A 21,603-nucleotide genomic window follows, 5' to 3' on the forward strand; every position below is an offset into this window, starting at 1 on the left:
CAAAGCTAGCCATACACTTACACTTATAATTAAATTTTTGTACAATCAATTTGCAGTACATGAGTGCTGGCCAACCAATCAGAAATTATATTGATATTGGCTAGTTTGTTGATAAAGCCGGTGTAGGTTGAAAATTTCACCTGCTGATTTACTGTTATCCAATACATGTAAACTAGCACGTTAACAGTTTCTCTTGTGCAGTACCGATTGGTTGGTTGGTCCAAGCAACCGGAACAACAAAAAAGGGGCAATATCATGGTCACTCAAAGTATCAGTCTGCTTGGCCGGCCAGCTGATTGATCAGTTACCATGTACACAGGTCACGGTACAAAAAGTGTTGTATGATAAATGTGGCATCACTAAGCACCATGTATAACTAGCTGATCACCATGTATAACTAACTGATGACCTCACTAAGTTACATTTAGAAACATTTAATAGATTTTGTGTTAGAATATGTATAGTTGCGTTACAGACAACTTATATAAGGCAAATGTACAAAATTATCTTGAGCCTGAAGGCCGCTATATGAAGTTTTTGTTAAGGTTGTCCTTAAAACATAAGACACAGAAAACACTAGGCTACTGAATGAAAAAACAGTGGTTTATCAACTTAATTCAAGTCCCCACTGGAGGTCCTACTTTTGGTCTGAGGCACCCTTACATACAGGAGCATATAGGTAATGTATTCCACCCAAACCTTATCCTAACTGGGATTTAATCTCCCCACTGCCAGTTTGGCAATTACTTGCATAAAGAATGCTCTACCATCACAGCCATATAAACACAATAACAGAATTTAACAGGCTACAATTGGCTTGCTACTGACAGAATACCACTTCCCTCTCTACCCCTGCTAGATCCTGCTCTCTATGCTTACCTGTCAGTCAAGAAAGCACAAATGAGGTTCTTGGCATGCACTGAGATCTCCACATCTTCAGGGAAGTTTAACGAGTTCTTATGGTCCATAATTTTACTGTAAGTTCCAACCAGTGAATCAGCATAAAATGGGGTATCCCCTGAAAGAAAACGAAATATTACTGCACCTACTGTAACAGCTTTTTTTTTTGGTTTTGTTGGTGGAAACACAAAGAAAGTTGCAGAATTGGCGCCAGGTCTTGTATCCAGGCTAGTTTGCCAGTTGGTTGGTTTAGATTATAAAGCTGGCCATACACGCACCGATAATATTGTACGAAACCTCGTTTCGTACGATATTCGGTGCATGTATGGCAAGTCAGCTAGGCGACCAATATCTCAGAAGGCTGCAGATATCGGTCGACTCACCGATCGGGCGAGATAAAAGATTTTGATCGGGCGCCATTGAAGGCACCTGAGCAAAATCTGCCTTCAGGTATCAATCGGCAGAAGGAGGTTGAAATCCTATTGTTTCTACCTACATATCTGACGATTCAGCTCTGAACGTTAGAGGAGGGTTGGAACGACAACACGAAAGATCAAAAATCGCCACAAGTATGGCCAGCTTAAGACTAAATGAAAATTTGTGGTTTTTATCACATTGCCCAGTATGTATCTGTGTGCAACTTTGAAATGAGGCTACAATCAACCTATCACTAATCAGAGTATAAAGCTTCCAGGGCTAGACCATACATAGAATACAGTAACATAAGTACCTTTATCTACAATATACCCCTAAAAAGGCGGTCTGAAGCCAATAACTGTTTTACTATACCCATGTAGCTGCAACTTGGTGATTTATAATGCTTTTTAAGGTCTATGGCACATACAGCAATTTTTGGTCCATTTTGCCTACTGTGGTGGTGCTGTCAAAAAAAATATGCCAAAATCACCCACCATATATTTAGGTTGAACTAGAAGTTCCCAGATTTGGACTAGAGACTGGAATAATGCCTTAAATGGTGACAAAAAAAAGTGTAAAAACTGATTACACAGACTGGTGATACAGAAGGCTGGAAATTAGGTTTAACTCCCTAGAAAAGAGTTGAGGCTAATACCTTTTGGGGGTTGCTGGTAGCTGGAGCAATACCAGATTTAATCTGGCCTTGGAGGCATCTTGAAACTTCCTACTGTGTTAAGGTACCATTATAAGGTGTGCTGAACATGAACACATGGTGAAACTGCTTATTAATGTTTATGTGCACAAAGTCTCACAAAGTCTAAGGATGTCGGGAGCTGGGGCAATGCATGCCCCACAGAATGCCTTGGCAATGCCAGGGTAAGGATGCCGGGAGTTAGGGCAATGCCATGTAGGAATTTCCAGGGAAGCACAGTGAGCATAATGGACTGGAAATGAGATAATCATGACCCAAGCTTGACACAGCCCATTTGCCTTGGATCACAGGCATTTCCGGCTCACGAGCCGGGCACACAACTATCTACAGTAACTTCCAGCTCAGCAAAGAACTAATTCATTTACTCTGATCAACCAACTGCAAGAGAAAAGGACAATATTGACCTTCTGAGCAGCACATAATGATCAGTGCCAATGTACACTAGCTAACATAGCTTGGCACTGTAGCCACGTGCTTTAATAACCTTGTACCAACACAGTAGGAATCTGCGGCTTTCCTTATCTATAATTCAAAGGAAACCAACAGACAGGGCCCTGGTCTTTGTTAAAGGAAGACTATAGCTAATATACATAATGCTCCTGTGTCAGAGAGTATTTAGTAACATTCATCAATATTTATTATATAGTTATTAAACATGAGCAGAAGATATCTGTAAAGCTGCCTTACAATTCCCTTAAACCAGGAGTGCTTTCTTACTCTAAAGAAAAAGATAGATTCTCGTTAAAAACAGTCATCACAACAAAAATTAAGGAAAGGGGTTCATTAAGGGAGGGGGGTAGGTGGCAATGCAGGAGATCTGTAGGAAAATTTAAAAAAAATGTCACAGAATAACAATGTATGTATGTAACAGGGCACAATGTACAAAGTATGAAAAAAACAAGAATGTGCCAGCGCTTTTCAGTTTGAGGCTGATTTATTGAAATTTTCTGCAAAATCCTATTAGTCCTGCCCACCTCCTGCCTCCTTTCCCAGGCTGTGCAGAGGGGGCCGGCGGCACTATGCACACTGCACTGTAGGATAGGAACCAATCAGAAGCTAGGCTGACCTGATAGGGAACTTTATTCCTGCAGTTCAAATTGTCAATCAAATGGTCACATTAAATAGACATGCAGGTAGAACAGTACATAGGAACCTGCATGAGAGAGGACGATATAACCATTACTAAATATGAAGGCTAAAAAGATACTATGGAACCACTTACCAACTAGCATCTCAAACAGGAAGACCCCCACAGACCACCAGTCACATTCCCTGCCATAGTATCCATCACCTCCTTGAGATTTCAGCACTTCGGGAGATATGTAGTCTGGGGTCCCAACAGCGGTATCACAGCGCACCATGCCTGTCTAGGGGAAGCAGAGACAGCAAAAATCAGAAACCAAGACAGCAATAAGTAAAAATCACACACAAAATTTTAATCAGTGAACAGCCTCTTTAAAATATTTCAATACCTGCCACACTGGTTGTCCAGAGGTTAATAGTAAGGCTGCAACATCTCCTTAAAGGAGAAGGAAAGGTAAAAACTAAGTAAGCTTCATCAGAAAGAGTCATCTGTCAAAAGAAACAGGATTTGTTGTCTCTTTGTTTTCCTGTGCCAGAGACACGCAGTTTTCTCCTCTCTCCCCACTCCTGCTCCCTCCCACCTCAAGAATGCTAAGAACTCCCTCCCCCTTAGGAAAGTGGATCTGAGCCAATCAGCAGGAAGCTTCCTCATAGTCTTACAAACTGAACATGTACACTGGTCTAGGTGCAGGAGTGAGGCATTATGGGAACTTTCTTTACAGAGCTCAGCATTTGTTTTTCCTATGAGGCTTCTGATCATCTGATCGGGAGAAATATGGGGAGACTTAAGGGCACTATTGAGAGAACTGAAGGTATGCCTGCAGCTTGGGATTAACTCTTTATTATTTAGTAACCCCCTCCCTTAGGATTTTGCTTTGTCTTCTGGCTTGTGGGCATGCTCAGTTGTTCTAAACTCAGATTACTAAACACACCCTCCAGTCTAGCAGCCAGTGAAGTGTATTCTTGCTGAAATGTTTGCTGAATAAGGGTCTGTGTGTGTGTGCTGTTTGCAGATTTAAATGTATCTGATTATGTATCAGAGGAAAAATGGCCACCGGGTGAAAGCTGCTATTTGATTTAGGAAAATGTGATGGTGCTGGCAAGCAGAGGGGATATATGCAGTACAAATAATGCCAATTGGGTGGGGGAGATGTGCCCAACTGATATACATTGTAGGCAAATGTAGGCTTTACATGGCCTTTCAGCAGTAGCTTTCCAGATCCCTCACGTCCCAGCCAAAATTAAAAATAGAGGAGTCCTACACAGGGTTCTCAGGTCAGCAGACCTCAGCACATCTAGATTAGATTTCCATAAAAGCTGCTAAACCGGATATAAAAATCCTGATTATTACTCAAGCTTTGGTTATTCATAAATATGATTAAGCCAGGACTGAAAGTATTTACAGAGAAGACCTTATTCATTGCATTTCATTCAGAATTTCTTAAATATCAAAGGTTTTTACCGGTGGGGAAAAAGGATAGTATAACCCCCATGCTCTGCGTATCTTTCTTCTATGAGTTGGCTTAGTTTGTAGTGAGTCACATCTGCCAGTTGCATATATGCCTGTCTCTGTCATCTCTCAGCCCAAGCCATGAATGTGTCACTGAATATGCAGCCCTGCTGCCGGGGGAATAAGCGACTAATGGAGGAGAAATCTTCATGGGCCCACATTTTCAAGCATCACCTCCAAAACATGCTATTGCGCCAAAGCCGTCTTTCATAAGCATTGGCCCCCGCTCTAGTGCCTGCTCTACCCTTACAGTCAAACAATATACAGACCTACAGTACAACTTATAAATAGCAATGTACAGCCATCAGTATGAGCGTGGGTGTGTGATTCATTTTTGTGCAACACCACCTCCAGGGTTCTGGCATGTTTCCTTCATTTACAAGTCCAAAATGTATTACTAAATGTCTTACAGTAGATGGCGCTGTAAGAGACAGAATTGGGGGCAGCTGCTCAAACTGATCAGAACAGATAAACTCTAGATACTAAAGATTTGCAGTGACAGGGTTTATATTTACGACATGTATGGGGCGACGGAGCTTGGCCGGGGAAGTGAAGGGGGTTCTAAATGTACATCATGCTGTTATTAATATCAGCTAGGCCCATATGAAGGAGAGCAGTCATCAGCGTGTACAAAGGCAACTCCAGGAACAATATAACAGGGCTGATATCTGTCTCTACCCAGAATGCACTGCGCTCCCATAAAATGAAGCAATCCCAGCATAGCGCACTAAAACCACTGCCATTAGCCTAGAGGTGCCAGCATTACCATAAAAGGAGCCCGAGAGACGTCCCTGTACAAATGCAACAAAGATGATTATATCAACAGCTCCTGGCTGTGCACTATAGGCAGCCATCCAGTCTGGCGTTACTGGAACCCAGCATGTCCTTGCACAGCTACTGACTGAACTCTAAATCCCAAGAGCCTCAGCCAGACTTGCTGGCAGCTCCTAAACAGATGGATAGCAAAATTATTTCCAGGCAGGTGTAGCACAAAGAAGCTTCCCAAGTACATAGCAACAGCGCAGGCAGTCTCCCCTCCTCACCTGGCACAAGTAACCGCGTAACACAGCGGACTAAAGGCACAAGTAACAATGCCCCAGTTCACTTTAACTGTGGTATGATGTAGAACAGGGGTGGCCAATACGACGATCGCAGCCCATCAGTCGATCCCCAGAGGATTCTTGGTGGACCGCGATCAAGCCAGGGGTTGCGGAAGTGTTCCGTGAATGCGTACGTACGCACGCACCCTGCGCTTCTGTGTCGGCCCGGTCGATCGCGACCGGACCGGGTCTGGCCACCCCTGATGTAGAAAGTGCTATTCTGAGACAATGTGCAATTGGTCTTCATTTATTACTATATGCGGTTTCTGAATTATTTAGCTTTTTGTTTAGCAGCTCTCTCAACAGGGATCTGGTTGCTAGGGTCCAATTTTGCCTAGCATCCAGGCAGTGATTTGAAACAGAGAAGAATACGAATGAGGAGTGCCCACATAGAAAGTAATAAAAAGTAACAATAAAAGTGTAGCCTTACAGATCAAAGAGTTTTTTGGCTGCCTGGGTCAGCAACCCCCCGTATTTAAAAATTGGAAATAATTAAAAAACTTAAAAAAAAAAAACAAAAATGATGAATTAAAACCCAATTGACAAAATAAGAATAGGCCATTCTATAACAAAATAAAAGTTAACCTGAAGGTGAACCCCCTTAAATTCACTAGTATAGAACATAAATACATGAATATAAGGTTCTATCACTGTGTTTTCAGTAGTCTTGGTAAGATGGACCAAAAACCAAGACATAGCAAGCAATTTGATGTTTAAGGCTAATGTCACATGGAGCAAGTTAGTCGCACGACAAAGATCTCTGCTACAGCGGGCGACTAACTGCTCCAAAATGCCACTGCCAACAATAGGAGTCAATGGTGGAAAGGCTTACACACTGATCGCTTTGGCGCACATCTTCGGAAAGCCAAAGCGATGTGTAGACCTTTCCACAAGCGACTCCTATTGTTGCCGGTAGAAAGGCATCTCGGTGCGGGTAGTCGCCCGCGGTAGCAGAGATCTAACATGAGCGCACTCCGTGGGACATTAACCTAAACCTGAAATTTAAAAATTAAATCTGTCTTTAGAGAGAAAAGAGTTAAATGTAATTAAGCTACCTCAAACAGCACAAGGCCATAATACTGCACTGCTTTGTAATTCGTAAATGCTTTTGGTGTCATTACACAATAGGTAAAAAGTTTGCTGCATGTCTAGTAACATATAACAACCAATGAGATGTTGGTTCTCAGACCAGAAGACCTGAAGACCATCTGCTATTACATTAATCCCACTGTATTCTGGAAAGAGGATATTTGACAGACATTCCAGGTTTTTTCCAGAACTGTGTCAGTATCACTTTAAGAGAACACCACCACCTTTACTGACTTCCAACATACCTTCCTCATTGCTGCGGCACTGACTGGCCACCATAACATAGGGCCTGGGGGAAGTGCAACGATCCAGCTGGTAGGGGACACTGACAACACGTGTGCTCTGGCCCATCAGCTCTAGAGCTGCAGCAGGAGACCAAGTTAAAATGGCAGCTGCTATCTTAAACAAACAGAGGGAGCTTCTAGGGCTGTTTACTCAGGTATGGTAATGCTTTCTGCAGAATAAATATAGCATTCTAGGTGGCACTAATGTGGCTAATCTACTGGCAGTAAAATGCTAAAATGACTTTCCTTCTCCTATAATGTGCAGGTAATGAATGAGCTGCTACCAGGAGGTAAAGGTTTAGCTTCAACCAGTAATAGCCAGATACATGATTTTAAAGTGATTCTCACATTTCCTGCAAATTTCAGGAATCACTCCGATACCGATACTGATATCAGTATCACTTTACATTCCGTGCAGTAGGTCCTCCCAATACTTAAAGACAAAAGACCAATAAAACAGCATTGGACATGAACCCTCAGAGTAAAGGTAATGTACCCCTGATGTAAAGAACCAGCTGCTCCATCCCTGCTATACTTACTTGGTCCATCTTCATACATGTGCCAAAGTCTGCCAGTTTCAGGTGCCCGTACTTATCCAAGAGCATGTTGTCAGGCTTCACATCCCTGTGTATCAAACCCATGGAGTGAATGGCATTGAGGGCCAGGACAACCTCCGCCGTGTAGAACTTAGCCCATTTCTCAGGCACGTCGTAATTACTCATCAGGTTAACCAGGTCGCCCCCTGGCATGTATTCCATCACCATATACAGGTGCTTCTCATCTTGAAAGGCACAAAAAAGCTGCAGAGGAGCAGGGGAATAACGGGTTCAGATGGAATAATGGCAGTGTTATGTTCTTCAGTATGCACACTTATACCCCTTTCATGTAAGCATACCCAGCACCGAATACAGATTGGGGAACGGAGTGGGGGACATGCACAGGAGCATATACTAATACACTAATATACATACACTAATGCAACCAAGAAATTTGGAAACCTAGAAGCGTCAACGACCAAACACCTTACCTGAACTACCCAAGGGCTATTTGCAAAGGCCATGATATCTCTTTCTTCCCAAAAAAAGGCAGAGTCAGATCGTTTGATCATCTCAAATTTACTAAGGAGTTTCATAGCGTAAACCTTCTGAGAACCTTTGTGTCGAACCTGTTGGAAATGCAACAAAGAGTATAAGAGTATAAATACACTGGGATGCCGTTTCTCCTTTTCTTCTTCTGTGCCTTGCTTTATTCAAAGGAAACTCTTCCAAATGTATTTTCCCACTCATGCAGTAAATCTATGCATTACAGGTATAGGATTCGTTATAAAAGTCACATTGTACACACTTGTCCATATAAACATTACAAGCTGCTTCTTATCGCAAAGGCTTCAGCTTAGGGAAGGAAGGCGTTTATACAGAGGGCTTCTCAGACTGCTGATTTGTTTCAAATGTGCTCATAAGGACAGAAAGTAGAATGCGACTTTACTTTGCTTTCATATTTTTCCCTGTTAAGTGCAATAAATAAATGTTGCAAAAAGTGGGTATACTCCATATTTAAACAAACTATCTGGCAGCTGATATTGGTTTCCCTTGTATAGGGGCTCTACAAACAAATAAATAAGGTTGAGGAGACTGCCTCATACAGTCTGTATGAGGCAGTCTTCCTCAACCTTATTTATTTGTTTGTAGAACCACATGGTGACTCTACCTAAGCTGATCAGAAAACCCTGCACTACACTGATGAGCCTCAAGAAAGGCGAAACCGGTCTGTAGTTGGGAATCTGATCAGCTATTATCCTGGCTTCTGCTTTAAACCCAGTGGGTGAGCTTTAGCCTATAGGATAAACTCATGTAAATGGGATTTTTTTTTTTTTTTTAAGAGTTTGGAATTCATTCCCAGAATTCCTTTTGTTTCCTTGTATAGGGGCAAATCTTCAGGCAGAATTCCTCATTAAAAGTAGTTTTATCGGAGTGCCATGAAGAATCAACCTATGCGTTTTGTGTTCAGAGACACTTAATCATATGCCTATGATTAAGGGTCTCTAAAAACGAAACGCATAAGGCGATTGCTCATGGTACTTCAATAAAATTACTTTTAATGAGAAATTATGTCTGAACATTTGCTCATAAAGTGCCTGCTCTTCAAAAAAAAAATTGTGATATCTGCTCCCCTAGGGCAGTGCACCTGGGCCTCTTTTTCTTTAGTTGTTGGACACATCTTATTTCTTCTCTAGTATCGGGCCCATGCAACTGCTATCGAATCTTGGTCAGATATCAATTTGGTACACTGCAGTTGCAGCCAGCTCCCAACACTTAGGTGGTATATTTATTATGCTGTGTAAAAAGTGGAGTAAAACATTACTGGTGATGTTGCTCATAACAGCCAATCAGATGCTTTTCTTTGACTTTTGAACTGTTGAAATCTAATTGCTGATTGGTTGCCCTGGGAAACAGTAATGCATCACTCCACTTTTTGCACAGCATGATAAATATACTCCTTAGTGTTTAGAACAGAGCTCTGCAACATGTGTCTCCGGTTGTTACTGTCAATACTACTAGCATCATGCTTTGGGTATGGCCCTTTAAGAAAATTTTATAGCTCCTCAATATGTTCAAGGGTGCGATAGCCTTATTTGTATTCCATTATTATCTTACACAGCCCTTAAACATGGCACAACAAACAATCAACCCATTATATTTAAAAGAACTGAACTGCTCTATTTTATGGGAGGCTGAAACTTGACCTCCAGAAAGTTAGCTGACATTTCCCTATACTTTACAGAAATAATATAATCATATAATCATTAACCTTTTTTTCTGTAAGATTCAGGGGCTACAGCAAGCAGAAAGCTACATATATCAAAGGGGAACTATCACAAAAATACAATTTTGAAATATGATAAATAATTAAAATAAAATATATATGCTGACACCCATGAGAGGATTTCAGAAGCCTTCCAAGAAAACAGAAGTAAAAAGATAAACATTGCATCAAAACGCAGAATTGTTTTATAAAATACATATTTACACAGCACGAAAAACTTTTCTTTTTTGTGAAAGTTCCCCTTTAGTAATAATACAATTGACTCGTTTTACTTCAATAAAACGTTTACAGCCTTACCAACTGGACTTCCCCAAAGGCACCTCTTCCAATGACTTTGACAACGTCATAGTCCTCGGCTTTCATCTGAAGCTTGCGGACTTCCCTGACAATTTTTTCATCTGGAAAATAAATAAATCATATGAAAAAGAGTCACTGCTGTCAGAATCAATGTTGAATCCAGACTAAGGGTGAAGACACAGGGTGCTACTAGTTGCAGCTACTTGTCATGGTTGCTAAAATAGACAAGGCCGATCATTTACTGAAAACTGTCTCTGTGTGTGTTTTAGCAGAGGCAATTCTCAGTATTGTCTATGGCATGGTATTCTCTGGCCTTTAGAAGCCGTGGCAAGTAGCTGCTACTAAGTAGATCCGTGTGTCTTTGCTATAAGACAATGCTGATCATTTACTGATAACGTCTCTGCATGTTTTTTTTATTTTGTAGTAGCTGTGACAAGTAGCTGCTACTAAGTAGCTCTGTGTGACTTCACCCTAAGGGCAGTGGCACACTGGGGGCTTAGTCGCCTGTGATATATCTTTGCTATTTCGGGCGACTAATCTCCTCGACATGCCATCCCTAAGTAGCCCTAAGTTTCCATGCGAGCCAACTTTGGTCTACTTCGGATAAATCTTTGCTATAGAGGGTGGCTAATCTCCCCGTGTGCAACTGCCCTAAGGGAGGTGACACACGGGGAGATAAGTTTCCATGCGAGGCAACTTCAAAAATCCGAAGCAACATACAAACTGCCCCATCAGTGATTTACATTCTTGCCGGTGGGATGGCATTTCGGGGAGATTAGTTGCCCGCGGTAGCGAAGATTTATTACGGGTGACTTATCTCACCGTGTTGCCACTTCTTGTGAACTTGAAAACACATGATGACAATGGGCAGGCTAACCTAAAGATGCCCCATACCCCATTCTATGGTACAATAATGTGGCCCAAGGGTGCAGGATACTAGCGCCCATCTAGTATTTTTAACCCCGAGGCAGCAAACTGTGAACACACAGTGCTGAGGGTGAAAAGAAGGTAAGTTTAACCAAGGACTTAGCATGGGGGAAGACAGAATTGTACCTTAACACCCCTTGGCAATGCCTATTCTGTGCAAAGAAAAATCCTTCCCTCCATGCCACTGGGCAGTATTATTTAAGACATGCCATGGGCCAATTATCCACTATTTCACATGTCAGAAGGGCTTATTATAAAACAGCAATGTAACAAACAGGGTTTATGGAGATCTTGGTAACTGGGGGAGGGCAGAGAAATCTCTTGAAAGGCTGCATTTGGCCTACAGGCCTCCAGTTGGACAAGGTTTTCATATTACTTTACTGTACTCATTCACTCTCTAACCACTTCCGTATCACATTAATAGTTTTTTGTTTTTTTATCTGTGGGTGGTGAAGTTTTGTTGAAACTATAGGAAATGGCCCAACTGATGTCAGTAACACGGACACACTCACCCAAGCTGTGCATATCATTACTGTAAAGCAACTGCACTCCTCTGGTACAGTAAGTTTACTATATAAAATATAAAAAAGCATTTTTAGCCATATTTATTTTTTAGGCTTTAGTTCTCCCTTTAATGACAGTGTTACTCATACAGAAATCTACTTACATCTATTTAAAAAGTTATCTATATTCTTGTTCTTTCGTAGTGCAGGGAAATCAAGATCCAGGACGATTGAGTTAAGCCCATCCTGCAGAAGACAAAATGAAACACAATGTCAGGAATGTATGGCTCATACAGTTTCACAATGAAATGCAGTACAGGTATCGGACCCCTTATCCGGAAACATGTTATCCAGAAAGCTCCGAATTACGGAAAGCCCATCTCCCATAGACTCCATTTTAATCAAATAATTCAGAATTTTAAAACTGATTTCCTTTTTCTCTGTAGTAATAAAACAGTACCTGTACTTGATCCCAACTAAGATATAATTACCCCTTATTGGGGGCAGAACAGCCCTATTGGGTTTATTTCATGGTTAAATGATTCCCTTTTCTCTGTAATAATAAAACAGTACCTGTAATTGATCCCAACTAAGATATAATTAATCCTTATTGGATGCAAAACAATCTTATTGGGGTAAATTAATGTTTTATAGATTTTTTAGCAGACTTAAGGTATGGAGATCCAAATTACGGAAAGACCCCTTATCCGGAATACCCTTGGTCCCGAGAATTCTGGATAACGGGTCCTATACCTGTACATGTGAACATTTTGTGTCTGACATTTTTCATTCATTTCTACCATTTCTGGCCATTGAGCCTGTCTTTCATCAGCTTTTATTGGCTGTTGTATGGCCACCTATACTGGCCCTTACAGAGTTGAGCCATTTATTCTGCTAAAGGCAAGCTTTTGTGTTTCAGGGCTGACTTTCTGAAGTTTCTGGACTGCTCAGGTGCCTATGGGCACATACGTAGCGTTGGAGAACTCTTGACAGAAAGAGTTTTTTAAAACATCTACCCATATGTTAAAAAAAAGAAAAATGTGTATATAGGTCGTTAGGAGGCAAAAGGTTAAACAAGAGATCCCAGCTATACTGATTAGTAATGTGTGGGTCAGCAAATGGTCAGCCTGTGCCTGCCCTTAATGGGCTTCCTACAACATGACCCGGCGCGCCATCATTACTTATTTACCGACAAAGACCCGCCCATCTCGGACACTTCCAAAGGGTGGAGCAAACAAGTATATAAATGGTCAGGTGAAAGGTGACTGGAGGATAACTAGTGAAGGGGTTTGGCCATACTTACATCACAGATTGCCTGCCATCTGAACCTGCCTGATCTACATGTGCTATGGTTTTTGGCTTTGGTCTTTATGTATGCAGGAACATAAAGGAATATTGTGCATATTTCTGCCCATGATTCCTCAAAGGGACAAATCATAGACTACACTACAAATGTTTTCTTTTTTCTAGTTGCTTTCTATTTTCTATAATTTCTAAAATAGCTTTAAAAAAAATGTACAAAAGCCAAGAGTGGCAAACATTAGCAAAGCCTGCTGAGCACGCTCAGTAAGGGCTGAAGCTGCATTCAATCTAACGAGTGTTGTAACCTCGTACAGGTATGGGATCCCTTATCTGGAAACCCATTATCCAGAAAGCTCCGAATTACAGAAAGCCTGTCTCCCATAGACTTCATTTTAATCAAATAATTCAAATTTTTAAAACTGTTTTCCCTTTTCTCTGTAATAATAAAACAGTACCTGTACTTGATCCCAACTAAGATATAATTACCCCTTATTGGGGCAGAACAGTCCTATTGGGTTTATTTCATGGTTAAATGATTCCCTTTTCTCTGTAATAATAAAACAGTACCTGTACTTGATCCCAACTAAGATATAATTACCCCTTATTGGGGCAGAACAGCCCTATTGGGTTTATTTCATGGTTAAATGATTCCCTTTTCTCTGTAATAATAAAACAGTACCTGTACTTGATCCCAACTAAGATATAATTACCCCTTATTGGGGGCAGAACAGCCCTATTGGGTTTATTTAATGGTTAAATGATTCCCTTTTCTCTGTAATAATAAAACAGTACCTGTACTTGATCCCAACTAAGATATAATTACCCCTTATTGGGGGCAGAACAGTCCTATTGGGTTTATTTCATGGTTAAAGGATTCCCTTTTCTCTGTAATAATAAAACAGTACCTGTACTTGATCCCAACTAAGATATAATTACCCCTTATTGGTGGCAGAACAGCCCTATTGGGTTTATTTCATGGTTAAATGATTCCCTTTTCTCTGTAATAATAAAACAGTACCTGTACTTGATCCCAACTAAGAAATAATTAATCCTTATTGAGGCAAAACAATCCTATTGGGTTTGATTAATGGTATATTTATTTTTTAGTAGACTTAAGGTATAGAGATCCAAATTACGGAAAGATCCCTTATCCGGAATACCCTTGGTCCCGGGCATTCTGGATAATGGGTCCTATACCTGTATAAAACTAAATATTAATACTAATTTTACTAATACTAATTTTACAAAGTGCCCCTTTGAATGAGGGTTAAACTCTCTCACGGTTGCAATGCTATGTGCATGTGGTTGTGCTATGAGAAGGTTCTCACTGTCCCAGAGCCAAAAGAAACTGTGTGTAACAGCCACAGATAATACAGACAGCGAGGGAAAATATGAGTTGAGTGAGATGTTTTACCCCCCCCCCCCCCAACCAGGAAACAAAAGCCCCTCTCCTACAGCTGCACACACATGAGCGATTTCACCCGTTACTTCCTGTGCAGCCGCACTAGCAACCCACTTCTACTTCCACAATACCGGCTCCACCTTATGATTTTCCTGTCTAAGAAACAGAAGTGTCATTTGTTCCGCAGACTCGTCACAGTCTCACAGAAAGGCCATCTAATAACCACCAGGGGTTAAACGGCCAGACAGCTGTGTAAGGAAAATGTAGAAAAGTTCGGCAAGGTTACACCTTGGGCACGCTGCCTGCCGTACCTGCAATCATTAGATAATATTAAACTGCTCCAGGCAAGAGCTTTTTATAGCATCCCCACCCACCTAGCTTACATTAACCCATGGGCCGTGCCTAGAAAAGGAAAAGTGAAAGCACGCCAGCAGCAAAATCCAACATAGGAAAAGGGTTTTCTGAAGAAGATGCTCAGAAAGGTGCATAAAAAGCAGGCCCACCTTGAAGCCCACCCCCAGCAGAAAAACAATGAAAAAGTGCACTGTGGGTTGTAGCAAATGAACAATGTATATAGGAAAAGCAACCATGCACAAAAGCACAAAACCAAAGGAGATTTTACAAACTTTGGGGGAAAAGCCCTCTAGGCGGTTTAGAAATGGAGAACACTTAGGGGCACATTTATAAGAATGTGAGCTTAAAGCTTAATACATAAAAATTCACCCACATTCTATCCATTCCTATGGGATTTTTAGAAGCATATTTAGCAAATAATGAACTCTAACTTTCCCCCATTGATAATTATGCTTTTAAAAATCCCACAGGAATGAATAGAACGTGGGTGAGTTTTATATTGAGCTCTAAACTCACATTTTGATAAATCTGCCCCCTGCTACAGCCAACCCGATGCTGCTCAGACTCTGACGAGAGGGTGTACGCATACTACCACCACAACTATGTGTGCATGTGGGGGATAAGGGTGCAGGGGTGAGGTGGCTGGTCAAATTGCCTAGGGTGCCCAGCTGGCTTATGTAGAAGGGCAAATTGTCCATCCCCTAGATTTAGCTGAGGTGTACAGGAAAAGCATAGTTACAGAATGTGGGGCTTAACTAGAACTATCCCCTAGGTCAGGGCTGTCCAACTGGAGGACTGAGGGCCACATGTGGCACTCTGAATGACATTTTTATGGAGCCCAGTCTTGACAGATTCTTTGTATGTTCCATCCTTTACTATAATCAAGCCTTAAAACACGTTTTGCATGTAAATGTGTAAATGTAGATGTGTGTTTTTCTCGAAGATGGTTCCTGGCGAGATTCATTTTCTTATTGGCCATGGATACCAGGACAAATCAGGCAGCTTTGCAGCGTTACAGTCAATGTACAGAGCTGAATCACAAACAGGGGAGAATGTCCTGTGTTAGCACATAGTGTGCTTCTGACCGAAGCCAAAGCAGTGCAGACAAGCCACTTGGGGCAATAAAAAGCAGATTGCTTCAGATGTATATGGCAGGGAGCCCTGCTAGTACTAACACAGGGAACAGCACTGCTAGGAATATGCAGCTCTGCTTTCTTTCATACTGTATGAGGCCTTGCCCATATAGACGTATTCATACGGGGAGAAGCCAGATCTCCGACTACTGTAGTTACTAACCATTGCATCATTCTGCAGTTTTTCTTGCAATGATATCTGGAAGGTCCCTGGCAGGATACTGGCCAGATAGAGCATCAGTTTTGGAATATGGTCCAATAAGCTGCTGACTCTGTCTGAAGTAGGCACTGCTAACGTCAGGCCAGGCTTGCCCACCTAAATGGCATAACCCTATGGGGGGAATTCAGAAAAGTGGTGATATCAAGACAAAAAAAAAGTGGAGATTGATATAATGGATTATCCGCCTTATTCACAAACCTCTGCCTCCACTTTGGTGAATTTGTCTTTCAAACAGATCGTTTTCAGATAGTGGAGGGAATACACAAAAGTGGAGTTAGCCCTTTTTTGGAGTAAAAATGGTGGTAAAACTGGTGTAAAACATTTTCTCCATATTCAAACAGAAATCTGCCCAAATTCCGACTCAACCACCACTTTTCAGTTTTTGGTGAAATACAGACAGTGTACAGACACTTTTGTGAATTTGTCTTTAAAACAAAATTTAAATGACATTTTTAAAATGGAGTAGAGCCCTTCTGGTTTTCTCCGTTTCACCCAGTCTCCATTTCACGCCTCTTGTAGGAGCCCCATTGGAGGCTCATTAGAATATTTTTGGGGATTAGCAGCCTATTGTTAGGGGACAAGTTTCTGTCTAAATCAAGAACAATAGGTGCAAAAAGCCTCTAACATTTTATAAATAAGTAAACCATTGATAAAACAATATTATATGCTAGTTTTAGCTTAAATGTATGATGCAATAATAATGTTTTAAGTGAATATATTGTATAAAGTTTTATTTAAAGGAAAAGTAAAGCCTCCCAGGCAAATTCTTAGTTTAGCAGCAATGTACCCTCTTTAATCACTTCACTGACACTTGCTCCAACTTATCTGTGTCCCCATCCAGAACTATAGAGATGCTTGGCAGCTTTTCCCCCCACCTTTAGCTGCGTCCCTTCTGTTCCCAGCAGCCATCTAGGTGATCAGCAAACTGCACATACACACTGGCACCCAAACTAGGATACTGGGGTACTGTGAATTCAAGGTTGGACTGGCACAACTGGGCCCTGGAGAAAAATCTGGTGGGCCCCTTTTCATCGGGCATGTTGGTGGGCGGGCCGGATTGCTGTCGACCAGTAATCAGTAGAGGGTTAGAGAAGTAGTGTGGTGACAGGGTGTGGACCCTTGATTGACGTTTTCCCATGAAGTGAATCAAGGGTCCTTAAATCTTGTTACAGAAGTGGAATTACACAGAAATTTAGAAAACATTAGTCCTGACAAAAAATTAAGAATAGTTTTCAAACTAAAATTCCCCTTCAGAAAATGCCCCTATTGCGAAATGACAGCAAATGAAATGCAAAATCCTGCTGGTAAAATCATTATTACAGGTCTCATGTAGACGTGGGACTGGGTTTGATGGCACAGACCAGTCTATTAAGAGTTAAAGAAAAATTCATAATAAATTGACGCTTAAATGACATCTAAGACAAAATTGTCTGTTTAAAGGACAAATTCACAAGTGTGGAGCTAGAGGTCTGTGAATATGGCTGAATAACTGACAAATCTATCTCCACTTTTATTTTGTCTCAATATCGCCACTTTTGTGAATTCTCCCCTTTATCTTTAGGCAAACAGACATACCAAGAGACGCATTAGCTGCTCTCATCCCAAACAGAGCTTAGTCGAGTGGGCCAAGGCTGGTGGTCCAGGCATCAGCTCTAAGAGCATAAATTAGTGGAGACCAGGCTGCCAGCGCATTGTATCAATTAGTCTTGATTACATTTGGCTCACGGTGCGCTGCTGACGCGGTAAGCCTCTACAAAGACAGGCGCGATTCTCTGCATGCCACTGTATGTTTGTCCTGTGCTTGGAAGGGTGCCAGTGCACGCCAACAGTACAATAACACGGCTATCTTGATGCAAACCACACACAGCCCTGGTGCATTATGCAAGAAAGCACAGAGGGGGTGCTCCATTCTGTCAGCTGGAGCAGGAAACATGCCAGGAACGCACAGCTATCTCCTTTAGCAGAGGCTCTAAAGGGGAAATCAGCACCATAATTGAATAGGGTTACCATATATTCCCCTTAAACACGCAAAATATGGCAGCACATTGCAATATCTGCAATGAGCGTTACTTTCCAATCAGTAGCCCTTCAGCAGTTGTTCAACAGGGCAGCACTAAGGATAAATGTGCTGGCTGGGGGAAGAGTACTAAATGACAGAAAAGACAAATTTAATAGCTAGACACAAAGTACTAAATAACAATGAGGATGAAAGAATAGTACTAAATGGCAGTGAGGATGAATGTACTGGCTAGGAGTAGGATACTAAATGGCAGTTAGGATAAATGCACTGGCTAGGCGCTGGCTAGGGTCAAAGAGTACTAAATGGCAGTGAGGATGAATGTACTGGCTAGGGTACTAAATGGCAGGATAAATGCACTGGCTAGGTGCTGGCTAGGGTCACAGAGTACTAAATGGCAGGGCGGGTAAAAGTGTTGGCTAGGGTCAAAACGTACTAAATAGCAGTGAGGATGAATGTGCTGGCTACCATTTTCGCATGGAACTCAAGGAACACATTGCACCTAAGTTGTTGTTCCCTATAAAATTAGTTTCCATTTGGCTTTTCTTTTAATGCATAATTTCCTAATCCGCAATTTCCTTTTAGTGTGGATATCGGAACTACATTTACAAAAAAAAAGTACACAACTTGGAAAAAACTATTTTCATAATAAAATACAGGTAAGGGACTGGTGCAGCAAAATTATATTTCTGGTTACTTCCTCGCGAGAGGCTGTTCGCTTAATGGGCTACCATATCCTTGAATTTTCCAGTAGAACTGGGCTTAGTACAGTAATAGTTCAGGCATCTTTTTTAAAACAAACACCATAACGAGGGATGTCATTTAAAGCTCCTTTGAGCTTGCCATACCCACAATGGTATCATGTCACAACCCTTGAGTTTTGCATCTGCAGCCTGCGTTGCAGCAGAATAAGGGCTATAATACATGGTGCAACTTGTCAGGGCTACAAAGTGCCAGAAAATACTCTACCATGGTCATTATGTACTATATATAATTTTACCCTCTTCCACCTAACAATTGCCTAAGGGAATTGTTTTTTTTTTTTTTTTTGGTTTTTTTTTTTAAATGTGTGGGGAAATTTAGTAAACAAAGTTTGCTGCAGTCAGCCCCTCACAGTAACCAATCAGATGCTTTCTTACATTTCTCTTACTGCAGCAGACCAGGAAATGCTGAATGGTTGCTATGGGAACCAAAACCTGAAAAAAACTTAGGACAGGTAAATCCGCCCCACTAACTAGGAATCCATAAAAATATGCTAATACATATTACAGAAAGAAAGATAGAATTTATTCTTGGATCACAAACCATTTGCTTTCCACAGGGACAAAAATTAACTCTTCTATGATTGGGATGCTGAAAATGTAACAGAAAATTGAAAAAAAAATAAGGTGAAACTCTAAATCCGGAAATTACTTGAAACTAGAGCATCTATGCAGGGAAAAGGGAACAGCACTTATCAATTGTTTTTTTAATTGCCCCAGTTTCATCAGTGCTGCAGAATTCTATCATATTTGGCTGGCTGTATCCCCATAGGATAGGAATATCCTACACTTATATAAATATTTCCCTGCATAGTCTGATAATTACTAGACTTAGTGGGTAGTTTAATGAGATCAGTGGGATGCAGAATCGTCTTCTAAGGGAGATCTTGAGGGAGAACAGACATTAATTTATAGAGGCAGAATGAACGTTGACCCACTGACATGCCTGAAAAATATCCCCTGCAGGGGCAGATTCATGGGCTACAGGCCGGGCAGCCCCACTCTCTCCTCCAATGAGAAGTGGCTGGTTCATGCCCAACTTGCTGCAGCCTCTGCAGTTCAGTGCAGGCAAACGGCACGTGGAGCAGTTTGGAGCTTGTGGATGGGGGGCAGAGTGATTAAAATCAGCCCTACATTAACTTTGAATTCATGTATTAAAACACATGAACCACTTTCTGCCTATTTAAAATTTAACAGAGAGGCAAGTTGGAGCATTTGCCCATGGTGCCATTGCCCTTAGGAGACATGTGCTCTGATCCACAAACATCAGTGCCGCTTGCAGAGGATGCTGAGAAGCAAAAGGCTGAAGCTGCCATTCTTACTGTGTATTAAGAGAAGTTACAACCTGATTTTTAAGCACAATAATAACTAAACAGACAGGTCTGACAAAATATTTTGATGTGTGACCCTATTTGCTTTAGCTTATAGAACCTGCACTCTGATTGGGGGAAGCAATACTATTTTGATAGCAAGTGCTATACCTAACAAACAAGTAGGTGTTTCTAATTTTGTATTTTTCTCATTATGATAATTCACCCTATTCTGGATCTTTACAGCCTGCAGCTCACAATCCTGCCTGGTTGTCGAGGGGTCCCTGCCCCAGGCAAAAAAAACAAAGACTGGCTGTGGGGCTTTGAAGCAGACATATACGATAAACGGAAAAAAAACTCTAATATTGTAGGCAATTATGAATAATATATGGTGCTGGTTAAAACTTTGGGCTAAAAATTAATCCTTTCTGTAAAAATGGCCCCTTTATTGGAGCTCACAATAGATCCTCTCAGGTCCCTGTCTGCGTTTCAAATTAGGGGTGGGTGTGTCCTAATGGTCCCTGCCAAAAGCACAATAGGAGGGGGGGATAGCCAATCACAAACCTACAAGCAAAGATAAGCTTCAGCTTCCCATCAGATCAGCCTAGCTGCTGATTGGTTCCTATCCTACACTGCAGTGTGCTTTGAGACGCCGGCCCCCCTGCACACCCTGGGAAAGGAGGCAGCAGGAAGTGGAACAGATGGGCGGGACTAGTGGCATTTTTGCCGAAATTTTCAATAAGTTAGCCTGAAACACTACTGTCTATATTTAGATGCATAAAATTTATTGGCATAATATTGTTTTTAACACAAAACATCCCATTTTATCTTGTCAAACTGTTATTTTTCTTTTCAGGCCAGCTCCTATTCATGTTTTTATATTTTTATTTTACAAGTTCTTACAAATACATGGTACAACTGACTGTCGGCCGCTATATGTCAAAAATTGAACAGCACAGATTTAACCATGTTTCCTCACAGGTTGCTTCCCAGTATCAGGGTGTGTTTCTGAGATGGACACAAATATCCCAACACTTGCCAAATAAACCAGAAGGAAACCATAGGAGGAAGTGGCATTTTGATCACTGCACATAGGAAGGAAAGGGTTACGTTCACCTAAAATGAACCTTTAGTGTGATGGAGATATGAAGGCATTAAAAATTGCTCTCTATTTTTTAGACTAGCGTTAACAAGGCTTAGGTCAGTGCCACTGGCCACCAGAAAGGAGATCACTGCTGATATTATATTGTTATCCTTGGACTTGTTTTATTGTCCAAGCCCTCTCATATCCATCTCTGTGCAAGTCTTTTATGCCACTGCATAGCTTTTCATTATAAGTGAAACCCTAGTAACCAGAGAATATGTAAATTCCAAACTGCAAGCTGCACAAAAGAAAATAAAGTAATCCAAAACCCACAAAGAATATACAAATAAAAACAAAAAGCAAGTTGTGCTATCA

The 21,603-nt window shown here is 41.3% G+C and overlaps 1 protein-coding gene across 3 annotated transcripts in view; it reads right to left on the minus strand.

Moving 5' to 3' along the window:
• rock2 (Rho-associated, coiled-coil containing protein kinase 2) overlaps positions 1 to 21,603 on the minus strand; it is a 96,607-nt gene that overhangs the window by 38,033 nt on the left and 36,971 nt on the right. For all 3 annotated transcript variants that reach the window (XM_004914469.3, XM_002942181.4, XM_004914468.3), the window contains exons 2-7: positions 11,810 to 11,891; positions 10,216 to 10,316; positions 8,123 to 8,260; positions 7,635 to 7,895; positions 3,252 to 3,396; positions 880 to 1,018 (exon numbers count right to left, since the gene is read on the minus strand). In XM_004914469.3, the coding sequence (XP_004914526.1) occupies positions 880 to 1,018; positions 3,252 to 3,396; positions 7,635 to 7,895; positions 8,123 to 8,260; positions 10,216 to 10,316; positions 11,810 to 11,891 (866 nt within the window). The remainder of the gene's footprint in view (positions 1 to 879; positions 1,019 to 3,251; positions 3,397 to 7,634; positions 7,896 to 8,122; positions 8,261 to 10,215; positions 10,317 to 11,809; positions 11,892 to 21,603) is intronic.

This window comes from Xenopus tropicalis, chromosome 5 (assembly GCF_000004195.4).
Source record: "Xenopus tropicalis strain Nigerian chromosome 5, UCB_Xtro_10.0, whole genome shotgun sequence".
NCBI lineage: Eukaryota > Metazoa > Chordata > Amphibia > Anura > Pipidae > Xenopus > Xenopus tropicalis.